General features: G+C 48.8%; 1 protein-coding gene across 7 annotated transcripts in view; it reads left to right on the plus strand.

Moving 5' to 3' along the window:
- The window catches only part of LOC116945127 (receptor-type tyrosine-protein phosphatase kappa-like), a 249,301-nt gene that overhangs the window by 128,368 nt on the left and 101,994 nt on the right, over positions 1-18,939 (plus strand). For 6 of the 7 annotated variants that reach the window (XM_032959269.2, XM_032959268.2, XM_032959279.2 and 3 more), the window contains 3 exons: positions 587-716; positions 10,133-10,162; positions 15,861-16,015. In XM_032959269.2, the coding sequence (XP_032815160.2) occupies positions 587-716; positions 10,133-10,162; positions 15,861-16,015 (315 nt within the window). The remainder of the gene's footprint in view (positions 1-586; positions 717-10,132; positions 10,163-15,860; positions 16,016-18,939) is intronic. The other variant, XM_032959272.2, reaches the window with a different exon arrangement.

The following is an 18,939-nucleotide window of genomic DNA, read 5'->3' on the forward strand; positions in this document are numbered from 1 at the left end:
TTCACCTGAGGACGGCTACTTGTGTTGTGGCCGAAACGCCGTGAGAATTTTATTTTATGATGTTTTATTTTTATTATTTTATTATTTCCCTTCTACATGGTGACTTTACCGAAAGAACCAAGAAGAGGGTACAAGATGTTTCTCTTATTTAAGAGCAGGTGAAGAGGGCCCTTTGTGAGCAGTCGCCACTTTTTCAACGGAGACCTGGGTGGGATACGTCGATCGCAATGGCAGTCAGATCCAACGCCGCAGATCGAAGCACTATGATAAGCATATTATTTAATACGCATACTGTAACGGTTTAAATCACAGGTAAACATGCAGCTTCTATTGGAACAGACTCGCATCAGAACGGTTAAAGCCAGCTGTTATGACGTCTGTAGGGCTGCTCCCGGGGGTAGAGCTAGCAGAGGACATTGGCGCTAAGTAGAGCAGTGGAACTTGACTGCCATTGGCAGTGGAGGGAGGGCGCCCCCCCTCCCCCACCGCCCGTGCCATGGGGGCGCTCACAGCCGGTGGGGACAGCAGGCCGAGTGGCCGAGCGGCGACCCCAGAGCGGTGACCCCCGTACTGTTCGCGCCGCCAGTGACGAGGAACGCCGATCTTCCGGACGCCGAGCTCCAGACCGACCACACCATGAAGATCGCCGGCGTCATCGCCGGCATCCTGGCCGTCCTCATCATCCTCCTGGGCATCGTTGTCTACATGAAGCGGAGGTGGGCTTGCGGCACGCACCGGCCGAGCGCCTCGCCTCACGAGCGAGCCCTCTCGCCGCGGGGGCGCGGCCGCGCTGTGGGACCCAATGGGTCCCGGAGGCTTCTGGGTAGATTACGGAGGGGATCTGTGAAGTTTGCCTCGCACTTAATGGCGGATAAGGAGAGCTCAGCTGCACAGCACCCTACCTGTATTAGGCCTACACAGCTACCGGCGACTGTTTCAGTACTTGGTCTGCTGTCCACTTGCTACTGTGTGTTTAAAGGTCCCATCTTCGGCGTAACCATCATTAGTGAATGGCATAAATACTGTGATTTTTGTTAAAAATAATTGTGGGTGTCTTTTAGCCTTACCTCTAATTGTTGGTGCTGTGTTGGACACCCACAGTAGCTGCTCCACCGTTGCTACACACACTCACACATGCGTTACCCACAGTGACTGCTCTCTGTCTGGATGGGATCCCTGGCTGAGAGAGGAGGGCATCATTTTAGCCACAACGTGAGTGCAGTGGTGTTAAACATGAGGGAAGACAATTTAATCCAGATTGAGTGGGTTTACCTCTGGGCATTTCAAGTCTCATTGAATACCTTCTCAATATTATTGCATCTGGTCCTGTTGGCTATTGCTATTGTATGCAATGGCATTTTTTTTTACAATGCAATAGAGTTTGGAATTAACTAGAATTGTTTGTCCATGTTTTTCAAAAGTGTTCTGCTAAATATTCAGATTATTCTGTGTTTAACTACTTTTGTTGCTCGGTGTTCTTTACGGAACCCAAACGAAGAGAAGCCAGTTTATTTTGCAGTTTACCCACGGGCACAAGTTATTTGTTTATCGTGGCATTCAACCCTATATATGAATAATAACTTCGCACACGGCCCTTTTTAAAATAACTTCTGGATGAAGACCTACCTAGCCACGCTGGGTCAATCATAGGAGCTGATTGACCATACTTCACCACGTGGGTCAGTACAGGTTGGAGAAGGCAGACTCGGGAGCAGTTCGGATGTCGCTCGCCACGCGTGTTGGCAGTGGCAGGGAATTGAACTGGGGTCGCCGCCGGGTTCACAGCACCGCCTGTGAACCGCCAGACCACCCGCTAATAAAAGATGCATAAAGAAGCCACAGCTGTAATGGAATTGGTGACATTTAAACCTGTTTTTATTATTTCACATTGCGGCGCAACAGAAAATAAAGGCACTTCACATGGTAACATTTAGCGCGAAAGCTCAGCGGGCGTTAATGAGCTGTTGGTGCCCTCTAATCAGTTCGCCTGACATTTACGGTAATACCCGCAAATGTAAATCAGGTGCACGTCTCCTTTCAAGATTGCGCTCGAGTCCCCCGGCTTCCGCTTGGAAACGTTCCACTGCGCTGCGATTATTAATTCAACCCGGAGTGGGTGGGGAATTGATGATTAAAATTAAAAAGCGCATCTTTGAGCGAGCGTAATTTAAAGTAAACAACTTTATTGAAATTTACCGCAGTTATTAAAAATAAAGTGCGTTTCATGCAATATTAACATACTAAGTGCATTTTTTAGAATGCAGCGCTATCCGTGAGAGAGGGAGAGCTGGTGGAAATACAAGAGAATCGGTGTTGGCAGTGTGCTCTGTTTTACAATGATAATTATCCCTTCTTAGCCATTGATCCACCGCCATGTTCACCGATGTTCTCTCTTCACTTGCGTGTGTTGGCTCTGCTATAAAGAAGTCTAATTACAATGCACGCTAGGAACAGGACCCGTCAACAATGACTCGTTAATAATGCATCGGCCACTCCAGATTGCTATCGTTTTGCTTAACGTTTGGGCAAATCTTACACCACAATCTTACCATCGGGATAATGAATTTTGGTCACAGTGCCCTTGTATTGCAACTGCAAATTAATTTCCTTCTGTTTTTATTTTTTAATCTTTTTTACTGCCCTCCATTTTTCGGCCTCTTTGCAGTCGGTGTCATGAGAGAGTGAGAGAGTATCCGTTTAGATCTCTCGCTGAAACAGTGCTTCCCTTCGTGTTAAAGAACGGTCCATGGAAGCGAATATCACAGCACTAAATTTCGATTTAAAGCTTTCGTGACTGCAGGGATTCATCTTCTTGGTTCTTTTGGTTAAGTCACGTAGAATTGAAATAAAATTATGAAAATATAACATAATAAAATAAAAATTATCACGACGTTTCGGCCACAACACAAGTAGCCTTCCTCGGGTGAAGAGACAGAACTGTCGGGAAGACAGCGCTTCAGTGAACACAGCCAAGCTTTGGTCACGCCTTTTAAGCTGGGTGGGAGGAGCAGAGCGCCTTGACCAAGGAGTTTACATATCAACAGAAGAATTTAGCATTGAAGTAGCTATGTTAATAGGTTGGATTAGCATGATGTTAAAGTCAGAAATTATCATGTAACTGGGGGATTAGCATGATATTAGTGTGAGGGATTAGCATGTAACTATGGCGGAACTATGTCCGAAAAGGTGGCGGTTTCTTTTTTCTTTTCAACGTTAGCACCACTGTGGTTAGCACCACGAAAGCGACGAGCTTTGTTCAGACGGACGAGTCCATCTATGCTCGGAACGGACGAGGGGGGAGAGAAGAAACAGCAACGAAGCGCTGCTCTGTCCTGTGTTGCGTTACTACTATGCTACAAACTAGACTACTCTACATTACAATATTATACCTTCCAATCTAAACTACATTGTATAATATCGTATACACAGCCCAATGTAAGCTCTAAATTACACGACTATACACCTTAATATACACTGCCATAGACAAACCCCACTCTTGAATTATACAATGCGTTACTATACACTACCCTATACTATAGACTATAAAATATTAGACTTGTAATATTACACTATGCATTATTCTACCAACCCTACTGTGTACCACACTGCTGTATATTCACTATACAATTACGATACTATATATTGCCTTATGAATTATGTTAAACATTACACTGTTATACTATATTATGATTATAAAACATGCTATAAACCATACCATTGACCGTCGTGTGAAAGGTACTAAGAGGCAGTGCCAGCGAATGGACTGCGGTCTGAAAGTCACCGTAAAATAACAATCAATCAAGAACCGAAATGGCTTATAACGTCCTTCCAATGGTTACTAAGCCAGAATCCATCTTCTCGGTTGAAATTGTCTCTGTGTTTGTATATGTGGATGGCCTCATGAACGAATCTCTCATGGTAGCCGGATGGCTTGCAGAGAACCTCCGTCTTGGAGAGTCAATGTCATGTGAGCCTACTGAATTATAACAGTGGTCTGCCACGGCTGAGGTGTTCATCCTACCGTGTTTCAAGTCTACTTTATGTTTACGGATGCGATCCGAGGTATGTCGTTTGGTTTCTCCAATATAGCTGCTACCACAGAGGCAACTTAGTTTGTAGACGCCCGGGTACTGTATGTCTGGAACCACATCTTTTACCGACAGAACCAGATCACGGATTTTATGTACTGTGTTAAATCGGACCTGGATCTTGTGTTTATTCAGGATTTTGGAGATCTTTTTTGTGACCCCCCACAATGTAGGGTAAGGTGATGGTTTTGAATGGCTCCTCAAGAGGATTCTTCTTCATGATTGGAGTGATGGCTTTGCGGATTGTGTAGTCGGAGTAACCATTAGCCTTGAGAGCTTGGTGTACGTGCTTGAGTTCACTGGCAATGTGTTCCCGGTCGGAGATGCATTGGGCTCTATGGTATAGAGTCTTGATGAGGCCATCCACATATACAAACACAGAGACAATTTCAACCGAGAAGATGGATTCTGGCTTAGTAACCATTGGAAGGACGTTATAAGCCATTTCGGTTCTTGATTGATTGTTATTTTACGGTGACTTTCAGACCGCAGTCCATTCGCTGGCACTGCCTCTTAGTACCTTTCACACGACGGTCAATGGTATGGTTTATAGCATGTTTTATAATCATAATATAGTATAACAGTGTAATGTATAACATAATTCATAAGGCAATATATAGTATCGTAATTGTATAGTGAATATACAGCAGTGTGGTACACAGTAGGGTTGGTAGAATAATGCATAGTGTAATATTACAAGTCTAATATTTTATAGTCTATAGTATAGGGTAGTGTATAGTAACGCATTGTATAATTCAAGAGTGGGGTTTGTCTATGGCAGTGTATATTAAGGTGTATAGTCGTGTAATTTAGAGCTTACATTGGGCTGTGTATACGATATTATACAATGTAGTTTAGATTGGAAGGTATAATATTGTAATGTAGAGTAGTCTAGTTTGTAGCATAGTAGTAACGCAACACAGGACAGAGAAGCGCATCGTTGCTGTTTCTTCTCTCCCCCCTCCTCCGTTCCGAGCATAGATGGACTCGTCCGTCTGAACAAAGCTCGTCGCTTTCGTGGTGCTAACCACAGTGGTGCTAACGTTGAAAAAAAAAAAGAAACCGCCACTTTTTCCAACATAGTTACATGCTAATCCCTCACACTAACATCATGCTAATCCCCCAGTTACATGATAATTTCTGACTTTAACATCATGCTAATCCAACCTATTAACATAGCTACTTCAATGCTAAATTCTTCTGTTGATATGTAAACTCCTTGGTCAAGGCGCTCTGCTCCTCCCACCCAGCTTAAAAGGCGTGACCAAAGCTTGGCTGTGTTCACTGAAGCGCTGTCTTCCCGACAGTTCTGTCGCTTCACCTGAGGAAGGCTACTTGTGTTGTGGCCGAAACGTCGTGAGAATTTTTATTTTATTATGTTTTATTTTTATTATTTTATTTCAATTCTACGTTACTTTACCGAAAGAACCAAGAAGATCACAGCACTACACTTGTGATTCCTTCAAGTGACCTCGAGATTTCCCTTCGGTTGAAGATGATTGACAGCTGGCGGCGTAAATGATTTCATTCGGCAAATAATGCAACCCTGGGGTCCACTTCTGCCTTTCTTCCTCCCCTAGATCTTGCCACAGCTTTTAGGCGAATGTCTCTGTGTTTTCAAGGACCCCACTCCTAGCGAGAGAGCCCTCTTGGTACGTGCTCCTCCTCAAGCTCGTGTGTCACTGCTGCCCTGTGGCCCGCGTGTTAACTCCAGGAGCATCGTCACAAGTTAACAGCCCGCCCTGCCTGCTTCTCGCCAGCTTTGTGTCCTGGCTCGGTGCAATTATCATGGTTTAATTGCTTTGTTACAAACATCTATCTGTGCTCAATAGCGCGATCGCACGATTGTGCTTGGCCTGGTGTGCGCATTGGCGTTCATTTATCAGCAATGCGCGGACATAATAGCGTTGTTTTCATTGTAATTATTACGATGTTTCATTTGTATGAACGCATCCTTTAGTTATTTACATGTTTCATTATCTTATTAATTTAATAAACTGTTTTAAATTATGACAAAGAAAGTTATTTCAACACAACAATGGCTCTAATGTTGATGACCCAGAACCAACAAGAAGGATATAACGTATAATAATGCAAAACTAAAATCCACCACTGGATGAAGGCCTCCCCACACCGTGAGGAGGGTTGCTTGACCATACTTCACCAAGCTGGCCAGCCTGGCTTCTTATTCAGGTGTCTGTAACGAGTGGGTTGCGCAACGCACAAGCCACTGCCGTCAGAGCCCCGTTTAGGGAAACGTACCAGCGGGCCGCGTAGACAACAATCGGATAAACGTACGAGCGGGCCGATTGCACCGTGACAGCCGCTCGGTGCGCTGCACCGCGCTCCGCGTGGGAGCGGCGCACTCCACACCCGCACCTCCCTGACGCGCGCAACCACGGAGCGCTCTCTGCGGTCAACAAAGCGCCGCTTGTGAGAATGAATCGGTCCTCTTTGTGTGTCCTGCATAGCTCTCGCTGAAAAGCTCTCTCTCTCCACTCGCGTGGTGGGCTGTGTGTGCGCGTGTGTGCTCCCTGTAGTAATGGACGCACCTTTATTTGCGCGGCGGTTTGCTCAGGAACAGAGAATCATTACTTGAACTGTGTGACCCTGCCGCCCCGGGGTGACCGGCATTTATCTTGCGACAACGTGGGCCGACTGAGAGCGCGTGGACCTTTTAATAGACGCGAGTCCCCGCTCTTAACCTGTGCACTTCCTCTCATTCTTGTCGAGGCCCGGCGAACACAGAGGCAGCGCCAGCGTTTGTTGTCAAGGGTATCGGGCGCCGATCTTAGATCACACGAACGGAGCTCTGGCGGCTGAAGCACACGGTCCGCCAGTGGCCCTCGTGCTCCGAGCATGTGGCACGGTCGCACCGTCCGACTGTGCCATGCGCTCACCTGCATTGCCTCTGCGTGGGCAGTGAAATCGTCGCAGGAGAGCTCCTCCTCTCTGCGACCCTATGACCTGCGACTCCTGTTATCTCTGAGAGCGGTATTGTCCCGAAAATTCATTATCCGCAGTGCTATTCTTCGTTTTATCTGTGGGTTTTCACATCGTGCTTTACTAACCAGATTCATTTTATACGCACATTTTTGGTGCATAAAAGAAGTCGCTCAACGAATTTGTCCCACTTCCCATGGGTTATTTAATTTTTTTCCCAGAATGCACTTTGGGATATTAGATCATAACTCAAATTTGCTAATTTTTCAAGGTTAGAACGAGTTAATTGGATTTTTTCCTATTATCCACAATTAACTGACATTTCCTGAGGATAAGTGGAGTAAATTTCAGCATAACCCCATAGGTAATAGGATCTGCGATATTCGACCCCCATATTGCCATGGATAAGAGAAGTTCTACGGTGATACAAAAGCATAGACAACGTTGAGTGAAAAACGACATGGTGTCTGCTGATGAGATTCAGGTGGATAGCCACTCGTGTCAATGCCCATTGGCTGTTTACATGGGTGCCTATGAACACCACTGCTCTTTAAGAGTGTAGCTGCCCATGCGTTTGCAACATTCGCTAATTATATCATGAAGACAGGTTAATTGCTTACGCTGGTAGATTTTATGGCCTCGATTGGCGACACTGTTGTGCCACTTTGGTCTTTCCTTCTGCAATGGGGGGGCCCCAATGTTTTCCAAACGTCGGTGCCAGACTTTTCTGGGAGCGAGCTTCGCTCCGGATCATCCTCCGTGAGTTTGAGGCACCGCGCGTGCCTCCCTCCATTATTCCACATCAAGAATAGCTAGCTCTGTGAGCGTCGCTAAACCCTTGACTGTCGGTACGAACACAGAGGCCGATATGATACAGAGACTCGGAGTGCAGTCCCTTTGACTGTGGCAAGCCAATCGTACTCTTTGAACGCTGCCTTTGATGCGCAGTCACGTGTGCGCCATCACTGTGCAAGAGGCACTTGCGCTTTATAAACCACGAGGTCTTTCATTGGGATGTTTAATAACATGGCATGGTGCCTTGTAAACATAAAGGCGATGCTTTTCAGGAGTGCATCTGGCATTGCGGACTGGGCGAGCGTCTGGGCGTTGGTGTCCGCGTCAGACTGAACGGGCGCGATATGAAGCTCTTTGTTGTGGAAAAGCGGAACGTTGAACATATTAATAATTTTCACGTGGACATGCCTTTGCCTTCGACAAAGTCACCCTGAATGCGCCCGATCTCCTTGGATCTCACAAGCTAAGCGGGGTCGATCCTGGTTCCCAAATGGATGGGCGACCTGCACCGGGGCTTGCCGAATGTTGGAGGTGTGGGGCTGCGTTGTGGTTAGAAGATGGCGGTGTTGAGTGTTGCCAAAGCAAACGCTCACTGGCCAAACTCCCGTTGTAGCAGGACCGTCCTGAGTTTTGTGACTTCTGCAGGACTCGGGTCACCACCTCCGGGGGTACAAAAAACCTGGCCCATTATCATGTGAAGAGGAAAAGCTGACATGGCCGAAAGAGGGGAAGACTACATGTAAATGCATTGCCTTGAGCAGTGTATAGTTAAACAAACGACAAAAAACTGGACTTTTAATACTCCCATGAGACTTAGATGTTTTCTGACAGCTTCCTAAATGAGATGACGATCCTGGGAAAACCGTAAAGAGGACCCACGTGAAAGAAATAGTCCTGAGACTCCGTGAGGCTTCCCTGGGTAAATAATTGGCATCCTCTCATCATCACCTCATCGGTCACAGAGTGATCACAGTTGTTGATTTGGGTTTGTTTCACGAATCCTGTCCAGTGCCGGGGAGGGCATCAAACCTGAATTTGCAGACAACATTGCCACTGGGTCCATGCTCACACAAGGACAAAGAGCCCCCGTATAACCTTTTGGACTGTTGGGGCAAGTGCTGTTAACGGGCAGCTATGAAGGCCGATATGGCGTACGAACGGGTGGGTGGCCAGCACCACGCCCGGCTGCCTTTGTATCCATAATTCTGATGCTTACACACCGCAGCAGGTACTCATTTGAGGCTGAGTCGACCTAGGGGAGGGCGTGAGCGTGAATTAAACTCAGGTCGCTGGGTTCGTTGCGCAGTTCGCGAACACTTGAGCCACCGTTCACCACGCCGACGCACGCGCACGCACACACACATGCGCACGCACACACACACACGCGCACGCACACACAAACACACGCGCACGCACACACAAACACACGCGCACTCGCACACACGCCAAGTTCGCTTGCGCGTCCCGTGCTCGATACCAGGCGGTGGGCCGTGTGCTGCGGCCGGTGTGACGAGACGCACTCCGCACCCACCACGCGCACCGCAGTCCGCACACTGCTCCGCGAGGCGTTGTACTTATCCCCCTAGGGGGACTTGGCCAGTGAAGCCGGCACATTGGCCAGTGAAGCATTGCAGCAGGTAATCAGTGCCTCCCTCTCCGCTAAGAGAGCCGCGCGAATGCTGCCATCGGCCGTATTAACACTAACACGCTCGGGATTAATTTCTCATGGGATATTCTTCCGGGGCCCTGCAAAGCCCCCAGCTGCTAAGACTTCACCGCCCCCCCACCCTCCAACCCCACCAACCCCCAACCTGCAGCGGGGAATTATTTTCTGGACCTGAGCCCCGGCCAGCTCCGGCTGAAATTAAACCCGGAATATTGGTACCCTAAAAAAGTGCACGTGTATGCATTAGTTCCTAAATTATAATAACAACGCATACGCAGTGTTTTATTTATTTTTAATGAGAATTTCTCTTGTGGCATCTCAATTGCTAAGCGTCTAATTTAACCCTTTTACTGCACCCGGCTTGCTGAGACTTGACAAAACAACCCGCCGACAAACGCGTGACCGCTCGCTGGCCGCGTGGTGGCGGGACCTTCGTGTGGCGCTCGTGGCGCGGGTGCCTGCGCCCACCCGCCTCTGGGCATGGCGAGCACGTGCACGTGCGCATATTTGTGTTAACGTCTCGAATTGCTCGGTCATTCCATGCAGCTTGAATATTTTTTTTGTTACTCATCTGTGGACGGATGACATTGACGCTGATGTCCTCACGCTTCTCTTCACATGGCTTTCTCACCCTTCACAGGCGGAGCTCCCATTCTTACTCCTATTACTTGTAAGTAACAGTGCACAAAAAAACAATCTCATATCCACCCTGCTCACCACCCCCTCCCACATCCAACTAATTCACGTTTTTATGTTCCCTGTTTTGATTTGCTGCTGCGCATAACATTTAAATTTCTGCTGTCTGTCTGCCTATTGAGCCAAGGCTTGCGTGTCCGCAGTGCGTGTTGCTCGTTTTATTATTTAGCATCTACTTTTACTTTGTCGGAAAAAAGAAACATTGAAGGGCGCAATGCACCTGTGCAGTCAGGGTTGCCACCGCCTGAGCTACAAAAATTCAGGGCACACGAATGGGAAGAGGAATATCTCACAATATTGGAAGAGGGGAAAACTCTATCGATACGATTTGTTTTGGGTGGTATAGCATTACGCAACAGACGAACACTGGGAAAACCAGGACAGGAGGCTACCCTAGCACAGGTAAGGGCCGGGCTGGCAGCTGGCTCAGGCTTACCTGTAGCAGCTGATCCCTTGACGTGACGTTAGCGGCGGCCTCTACCCAGCTGACGTCGGGGCGGTGGGGGGGACTGGGCGCGCGCGTGCCAGAAGCGTCGTTCTGGACCGCAAACGTGCAATTTGTGCAGCGATTTGTTTTAATTAGCCACGGTAATCCTCTCTGTTCCCGAGCAGGGCTTAGCGCGGCTGTCGAAAGGCTCATTGCGGCACAGTTCGCTTCCAATATGAGACCGAGTGTGCTCGGAGTGCGGCGTTCTTGTCGCACCGTTGACATGTAATCTCTGCGGCCGCGAGTCTTTGCGCGGCTCTGCAGATCCTTTGCTGGGGAATGCAACAGAAGCGGCCGCAGTTGATCATAATTATATCTGTACCCGGTGACGTCCCGGGGGAGAGGGGTCTGACCTGCCCGGCTCGTCGTCCCATTTGTACGGCGAGTGACGAGGCTCTGCATCGTGCTGGACAGGATGTCCGGATGCGTTCGCATTTTGACGTTGGAGTGCTTTTAACGGACGACAGGCCAGAGGCAGATCTAGAAACTGGGAAACGTCAATAAATTCCACATTGTCGAGGTCTCTAAGGAGGTGGCGATTACCCCATCCCCACGATCCACCTCCGTGAGAGGCCACCGTCTCCGTGAGAGACCACCGTCTCCGTGAGAGACCACCGTCTTCGTGAGAGGCCACCGTCTCCGTGAGAGGCCTCCGTCTCCGTGAGAGGCCACCGTCTCCGTGAGAGACCACCGTCTCCGTGAGAGACCACCGTCTCCGTGAGAGGCCACCGTCTCCGTGAGAGGCTACCGTCTCCGTGAGAGGCCACCGTCTCCGTGAGAGACCACCGTCTCCGTGAGAGACCACCGTCTCCGTGAGAGACCACCGTCTCCGTGAGAGGCCACCGTCTCCGTGAGAGACCACCGTCTCCGTGAGAGGCCACCGTCTCCGTGAGAGACCACCGTCTCCGTGAGAGGCCACCGTCTCCGTGAGAGACCACCGTCTTCGTGAGAGGCCACCGTCTCCGTGAGAGGCCACCGTCTTCGTGAGAGGCCACCGTCTCCATGAGAGGCCACCGTCTCCGTGAGAGGCCACCGTCTCCGTGAGAGACCACCGTCTCCGTGAGAGACCACCGTCTCCATGAGAGGCCACCGTCTCCGTGAGAGACCACCGTCTTCGTGAGAGGCCACTGTCTCCGTGAGAGGCCACCGTCTCCGTGAGAGACCACCGTCTCCGTGAGAGGCCACCGTCTCCGTGAGAGGCCACCGTCTCCGTGAGAGGCCACCGCCTCCGTGAGAGACCACCGTCTCCGTGAGAGGCTACTGTCTCCGTGAGTGGCACCACCGTCTCCGTGAGAGACCACCGTCTCCGCACGTGTGCCGTCTGAGACCTGAGCGAGTAATTGCACAGTGGTGTTCAGAGCAATCTACAAGGAGAGGAGAGCCACACGAAAACTCCTTCCGGCCACAGATTAATTGACGGTTCCCCACGTGCGTTCCCACACAGGCCAGACAGCAGCTCACTGTGGAGTTTTGGTTATCTTAGTTTAAAGCGTAAATCCTAGAGTATTTCCCAATGAAATAAGGCATTTAGTAAGATGAGTCTCTATTGCTGTTATTCTGTTACTCTGTCCAAATTTCATGAGCATTACAGTGCTGTAAGGGTAAAAAATTATGCATACCGCAGTCTAGAGTACGATTCTCCCCCGTGCCTTGTGGGACAAAATACTGAGATGGCTGGAACATTTCGGGTGTGAAAAAGTCTGTCCTGTGGCTTGAGCAAAAATCGGGATTTTTGACCCCAGTTTAAAACATTATGTCCTCGTGTTCCATGTGCTGTGTGGGTCAAGGACGGAGCTACCTGTGTAGTGTGTGGAGCTAACATCGTGGGTGGGGCTAACAAAGTTGGTGGGGCTACCCAAGCAGTGTGCGGGGCTAACAGTGGGAGGGGCTACCGGCTCGCCATGTGTCCCAGTTGAGCCCACAGAGATGTGGCAGATTTAAGGCTCACGACCGGCTATGGACAGGGAAATGTTGAAGATCATTCCCTAGGCAAAGGTGCTGTGTACTTTGGCACCACGGAACTTCTGAGCATGGCTAACGTGACACCAGCGTGCTGCCTGCTGATATATTTCAGAGAGGGTTACCCATTATGTGGGTGCATTCTTAATGAATGCTGGGTGTGTGTTAATAGCCAACATCTGCTGTCATCTAGGCACTGACACACGCACCATTATTCCAAGCTGCGCAAAGTGTGCTCAGGCTTGTGCTCACGGGACTGTTTAATGGCAGGACCATGGCTTTTTGTGGGGTTGCTCTCTCACTTAAATGTGTTCAGGGCTCGGAATCGGAGCGTTTCAAGCCATTAACCACCTCAACGATACATTCTCCTAGACAGCTCGTGTCTACTCCCAAAATATTGTGGCCAACACGCTGAGCAGCAGAGCTGGGGAGGGTGCATTGGTGTCACGAGGGCCAGGCAACCGCGAGCAGTGGCCAGGTAGCGAGCGCGTTTGCCGCTTGTTTCAGAGGTTCGTGGTTTGAACCTAGCGGCCAGCCTAGATAATACTTGCAGGTGTTGTCAATCAGACAGTTGCGCTGTCTCCTTCACATTTTTTTTAAAAAGACCAGGCCGACGTGTGCCAGCGTCGTGGTACAAAGTTTCCAAATTAGGAAAATATTCAAATTGCTTTATTTGGAAAAGTCACGTAAGTGACATGGCCCCCTGCTGCCAGAATAGACTAATACCCTCTTGCAGGCCAATGCTGCATTCACCTTGTGCCACATAGGGACAGCTGCCAGTGAGGGAGGGGGGTCCCCTGCTGTCAGTCACCTCGAGGTATAGTGCGTGGGAGGCACGGTGTGAATATTCAGTTATGATGATGATGATGCCCGGGCTCCGAGAGGAGCTGCACGGGCTCTGGGCAGGACCTGTTCTGGGAGACGATCAATCATTATAATCACTTTTGCTATTCACTGCCATTGGTATTATGCAAGGCTGTATTTTACAGACAGGTTTAGTTTCCCAGTAGTGAGCGATGTTTGTGTGTGGGTTTACCCATTTAAGTAGTTTGCGAGTATTTTTTTTTATTTTGTATAAATATATTTTCGGACCACGACGCCTGCACACATGGCCTACTGCTTTTCGAGTGACGTCACGTGATCTCTAGCGTCCACCGTAAACCAGACGGCGCAGAGTCATGCTCTGAATCGTCCCCCGGTGATATTCAACTAGCTTGTAACTGGGAACCTCTGCAACACTGGGCCAGGACGTGATGGCCCGGTGAGGTGCTGTGGCCCGGTCTCGCGCCCTCTGCATCGAACTGGAGACGCCGGCGGGGATGTTTTGGATGCAGACGGCATCGTACCTATTTTTTCACGTAGAATCTGACATCTGCATAATTGAGAAGGACATCGTTGAGTTAGGTTCTGTGGGCGCTACCTCCGCCGGCACTGCCGCAATATTTAATAAGAAGTGGAGAGTAAGCGGTGCGGGAGCTGCTGTGTCTGTGTGTTTTAAAATGCAAGCGAAATGTAAATGAAGCCATATTATAAAAATTCAGGGCGAGCTGAGGGTACCCTTAAGTTATAAAATTGTGAATTACAATCGCCAAGATGGGATGTATTGTTGAAAAAAAGACACGTTGTAAAGTTTTCTTGTTAGCATTTATATTTTAATGTTCTGGAATGCTTTAGAAATGCTTTAGCTGTGCCGTACAAGACGTTGGAAATTCTAATTACACGCACCGTAGCTTCCCCTGCCTTGTAACCTTTTGGAAGGTTGAAATTATAGAAGTGTGTGGAACACCGCGGGAGGCCCTGAGTTAACGGTTATTTATATTGTAAGCGAAGTGCCACACGTGGCGGGGCTCACTCCGTCTGAGAAGTACTGCATCGCGTTCACCATGCACGTGGCCACTCTCATCCCACAGCGCTGGAAGAGCTCGCCCGTGTGCCTCTTGTGGAATAGCGATTGATTGGGGTGTTTGTTTTCAAGTCGTGATTTGTCACGAGATGTGTGCAAATTTAAAGGCTCTATTGAAAAAGGGAAATGGTCATGAGGTAAGTTAATGGAACAATACTTACTTGATCATCTGCTCTTTTATTAAAGTACAGATGCAACGAAATGACCAAACTTTGCCATAAATGAACATAATACGAGAATGTCATTACTTGAAACAAATGTGTCAAAATATACTGCCGGCTGTCCTATGCCTGCGCACGATGGCAGCAGCGATGTGGTTCAGGAGCTCAATGTCGAGGTCCTGCTGCTGCTGCTGCTGGCAAGGACGATAGAATTTCAGTGGAGAGAGAGAGAGAGAGTTCGTGTCATGTCGCTGTTCCTCCTCCTCCTCTCTTGAAGGAGCGCAGACCACAGATGGGTTACTGTGCGGCCCATGATTTGGGTTGCGTGGCCACAATCACGCTACTGTGGCTCATTTTAAATTTAATTTAGCATGCTGCATCCCAGCCCTGGATGGAACTTACATTTGTAAGTGTGTTTTAATGAATGTGTAATGCATCGACCTTATCAATGTTATGTTGGTCACGTTGAAGACCTTTTGGAATAGTGAGGCGTCTCCCAGTCATGTTATGAGCACTTTAATACAGAAACTAGTACACAATGTCTACCCCGTGGCAGAGTAAGATAATCAAGCAACCTGGCCCACGTAGCGTGACGGCCTTGTCTCCAAGGAACAACCGTTTTGTTTGGTGTGCTATTCGTGAGGTGAAGGCAGAAACAGAGCATAAATTAATTACTTATCATGAGCGGTAGAATACAACGAACTACACCTCCGCTCCTCAGCACCACTCCTGCCGAATTGTGGGATTGTCACGGTTCGAGAATCGATTATTTTATTTAAGTCTGTGAATGGTAGCGACTTCAGTGGCTGCCGAGGTGACACGAGCCCGATTACATACGACATGTGCCAATCAAAAAACAATTGATTCTTACACGAGCATATTCATACATGTATCGAGAGTTTAAGAAGCAACACTAATCCAATCAATAGCAATAATATTAACAAGGAATCAATGCGTCTGTGATTTCCATCACTACTTATAATGCTCTGTTACGAACGGCGTCACATCTTTTATTTGTTCCTCGGCTAGCGAATCGGTGCTGCCGCTTGTAATACCCGACGCTGTGTCGCGGCGTTGCGGCATGCCCAGCCGCACGCCGCCGCCGGCGCTCTTCCCGTTGCCCGCGTCCGTTGCTCACCGGCCTCTGATCCCCTTCACGCAGAAAACTGGCGAAGAAGCGCAAGGAGAATGTGAGCGCCACGCGGCAGGAGATGACGCACATGGTGAACTCGATGGATCGCGGCTACGGCGACCAGAGCCTGACCCTCATCGACGACCAGGGCACCTTCCTGGACACGCACAACGTCAGCACCCAATGTGAGCGACGCAGCGCGGCACGCGCTCGCACGTGGGGCGAGCACGTGGCTGCGGCCCGGTCGCTGATGGCTGCACAAAAAAACATCATTTTGTTCAATTTGTTTTTCCTGTTCACTTTCTGAGTCGCTCATCCATTCGCTCACTCAACCACTGATCCGCCTGCTCAACCACCCACCCGCTCAACCACCCATCCACCTGTTCAACCACCCAGCCGTTCAACCAAACACCCACCCGCTCAACCACCCACCCGCTCAACCACCCACCCACCCACTCAACTCTCCGCTCGCTCAACCACCCACTTGCTCGCTTGCTCTCCCACTTAGTCAACCACTCGCTAACTTACCCACTCATGCACACTCTAATCACTGGCTCACTCTCCGACTCGCCCATCCACCCAATCGCTATCCCATACGTTGACTCGCCCACTCACTCAGCTGTTCACTCACTCAGCCACTCACTCAGTCGAATCACTCAATCACTCATTCACCCACCCAGTCACTCACCCACCCACCAGGAGAGATAAGAGCAGCGTGAGTGAGCGTTAGGACACCTTCACTCACTGAGTGATGTTATAAGTAAGTGAATCGTTGAGGAAGTGAGTAAGGGAGTGAAGGCGTTAGCAGGTGAGCAAAATTCGCAACTTTTAAACCCTCTTTTGTCATCGTCGTTGTTGCTGTCGTTAAGAGCAGCATCTCCGAGGGCATTGTCTGCAGAGGCCAGGCCCCTAACGAGTGTGGAGGCTGCCATAGGCTGTGCGAAAGAGCAGACAATTGCGCGAAGTTGCCTTGTCAGCTGCGAGCGCTGATTTCGGAGGAGCGCGCCGCTCGAGATGGTAGACGTCAAAAAGCTGACGACATCCCCATTGCACCATGCTGATTGTCTTCATTATTTAAGTACGGCCAACTTTGGTGCATATTACCACCATGGCAAGGGACCAAGGTATAATTGCACGGCATACAGTGAAGGAAAAAAAGTATTTGATCCCCTGCTGATTTTGTACGTTTGCCCACTGACAAAGAAATGATCAGTCTATAATTTTAATGGTAGGTTTATTTGAACAGTGAGAGACAGAATAACAGCAAAAAATCCAGAAAGACGCATGTCAAAAATGTTATAAATTGATTTGCATTTTAATGAGGGAAATAAGTATTTGACCCCTCTGCAAAACATGACTTAGTACTTGGTGGCAAAACCCTTGTTGGCAATCACAGAGGTTAGACGTTTCTTGTAGTTGGCCACCAGGTTTGCACACATCTCAGGAGGGATATTGTCCCAATCCTCTTTGTAGAGCTTCTCCAAGTAATTAAGGTTTCGAGGCTGACGTTTGGCAACTCGAACCTTCAGCTCCCTCCACAGATATTCTATGGGATTAAGGTCTGGAGACTGGCTAGGCCACTCCAGGACCTTAATGTGCTTCTTCTTGAGCCACTCCTTTGTTGCCTTGGCCGTAGGTTTTGGGTCATTGTCATGCTGAAATACTCATCCACGACCCATTTTCAATGCCCTGGCTGAGGGAAGGAGGTTCTCACCCAAGATTTGACGGTACATGGCCCAGTCCATCCTTCCTTTGATGCGGTGAAGTTGTCCTGTCCCCTTATCAGAAAAACACCCCCAAAGCATAATGTTTCCACCTCCATGTTTTATGGTGGGGATGTTGTTCTTGGGGTCATAGGCAGCATTCCTCCTCCTCCAAACACGGCGAGTTGAGTTGATGCCAAAGAGCTCCATTTTGGTCTCATCTGACCACAACACTTTCACCCAGTTGTCCTCTGAATCATTCAGATGTTCATTGGCAAACTTCAGACGGGCATGTATATGTGCTTTCTTGAGCAGGGGGACCTTGTGGGCGCTGCAGGATTTCAGTCCTTCACGACGTAGTGTGTTACCAATTGTTTTCTTGGTGACTATGGTCCCAGCTGCCTTGAGATCATTGACAAGATCCTCCCGTGTAGTTCTGGGCTGATTTCTCACCGTTCTCATGATCATTGCAACTCCACGAGGTGAGATCTTGCACGGAGCCCCAGGCCGAGGGAGATTGACAATTATTTTGTGTTTCTTCCATTTGCGAATAATCGCACCAACTGTTGTCACTTTCTCACCAAGCTGCTTGGCAATGGTCTTGTAGCCCATTCCAGCCTTGTGTAAGTCTACAATCTTGTCCCTGACATTCTTGGAGAGTTCTTTGGTCCTGGCCATGGTGGAGAGTTTGGAATCTGATTGATTGATTGCTTCTGTGGAAAGGTGTCTTTTATACAGGTAACAAGCTGAGATCAGGAGCACTCCCTTTAAGAGTGTGCTCCTAATCTCAACTCGTTACCTGTATTAAAGACACCTGGGAGCCAGAAATCTTTCTGATTGACAGGCAAACACTTATTTCCCTCATTAAAATGCAAATCAATTTATAACATTTTTGACATGCGTTTTTCTGGATTTTCTTTTTGCTATTCTGTCTCTCAGTTCAAATAATCCTACCATTAAAATATAGACTGATCATTTCTTTGTCAGTGGGCAAATGTACAAAATCGGCAGGGGATCAAATATTTTTTTCCCTCACTGTAATAAGCAATCAACTTTCCTTGTATATATATAGTGGGTTCCACGGTGGCACACACTTTAACTTGGAGGCAACACGTTTGTTCTCGCACCCAAACAGGGTAACTACATAAACGTACACTGGTTAACTAGACCACAACGGGGTAACTACATAACCGGGTCAGTCAGTAACGCACTGCCTGACCCACGATGCCGAGCGTAAAGACCGAAGACCGAGGATCGAAGAGACGCAGCACCGATGAGTTCCATTCCAACAGACAGCCTCGATCGGCTCTCGGGACTTCCCTTTTATGCCCCTGAGCATGGCCTGGCTCCGCCCTCGGCCACACCCCCTTCTAGATCCTACCAGAAGGTTCTGGGCAATATATTAC

The sequence above is a fragment of the Petromyzon marinus genome, chromosome 23, assembly GCF_048934315.1.
Source record: "Petromyzon marinus isolate PM22_M1 ecotype Great Lakes invasive population chromosome 23, UKy_Petmar_22M1.pri1.0, whole genome shotgun sequence".
Lineage (NCBI taxonomy): Eukaryota > Metazoa > Chordata > Hyperoartia > Petromyzontiformes > Petromyzontidae > Petromyzon > Petromyzon marinus.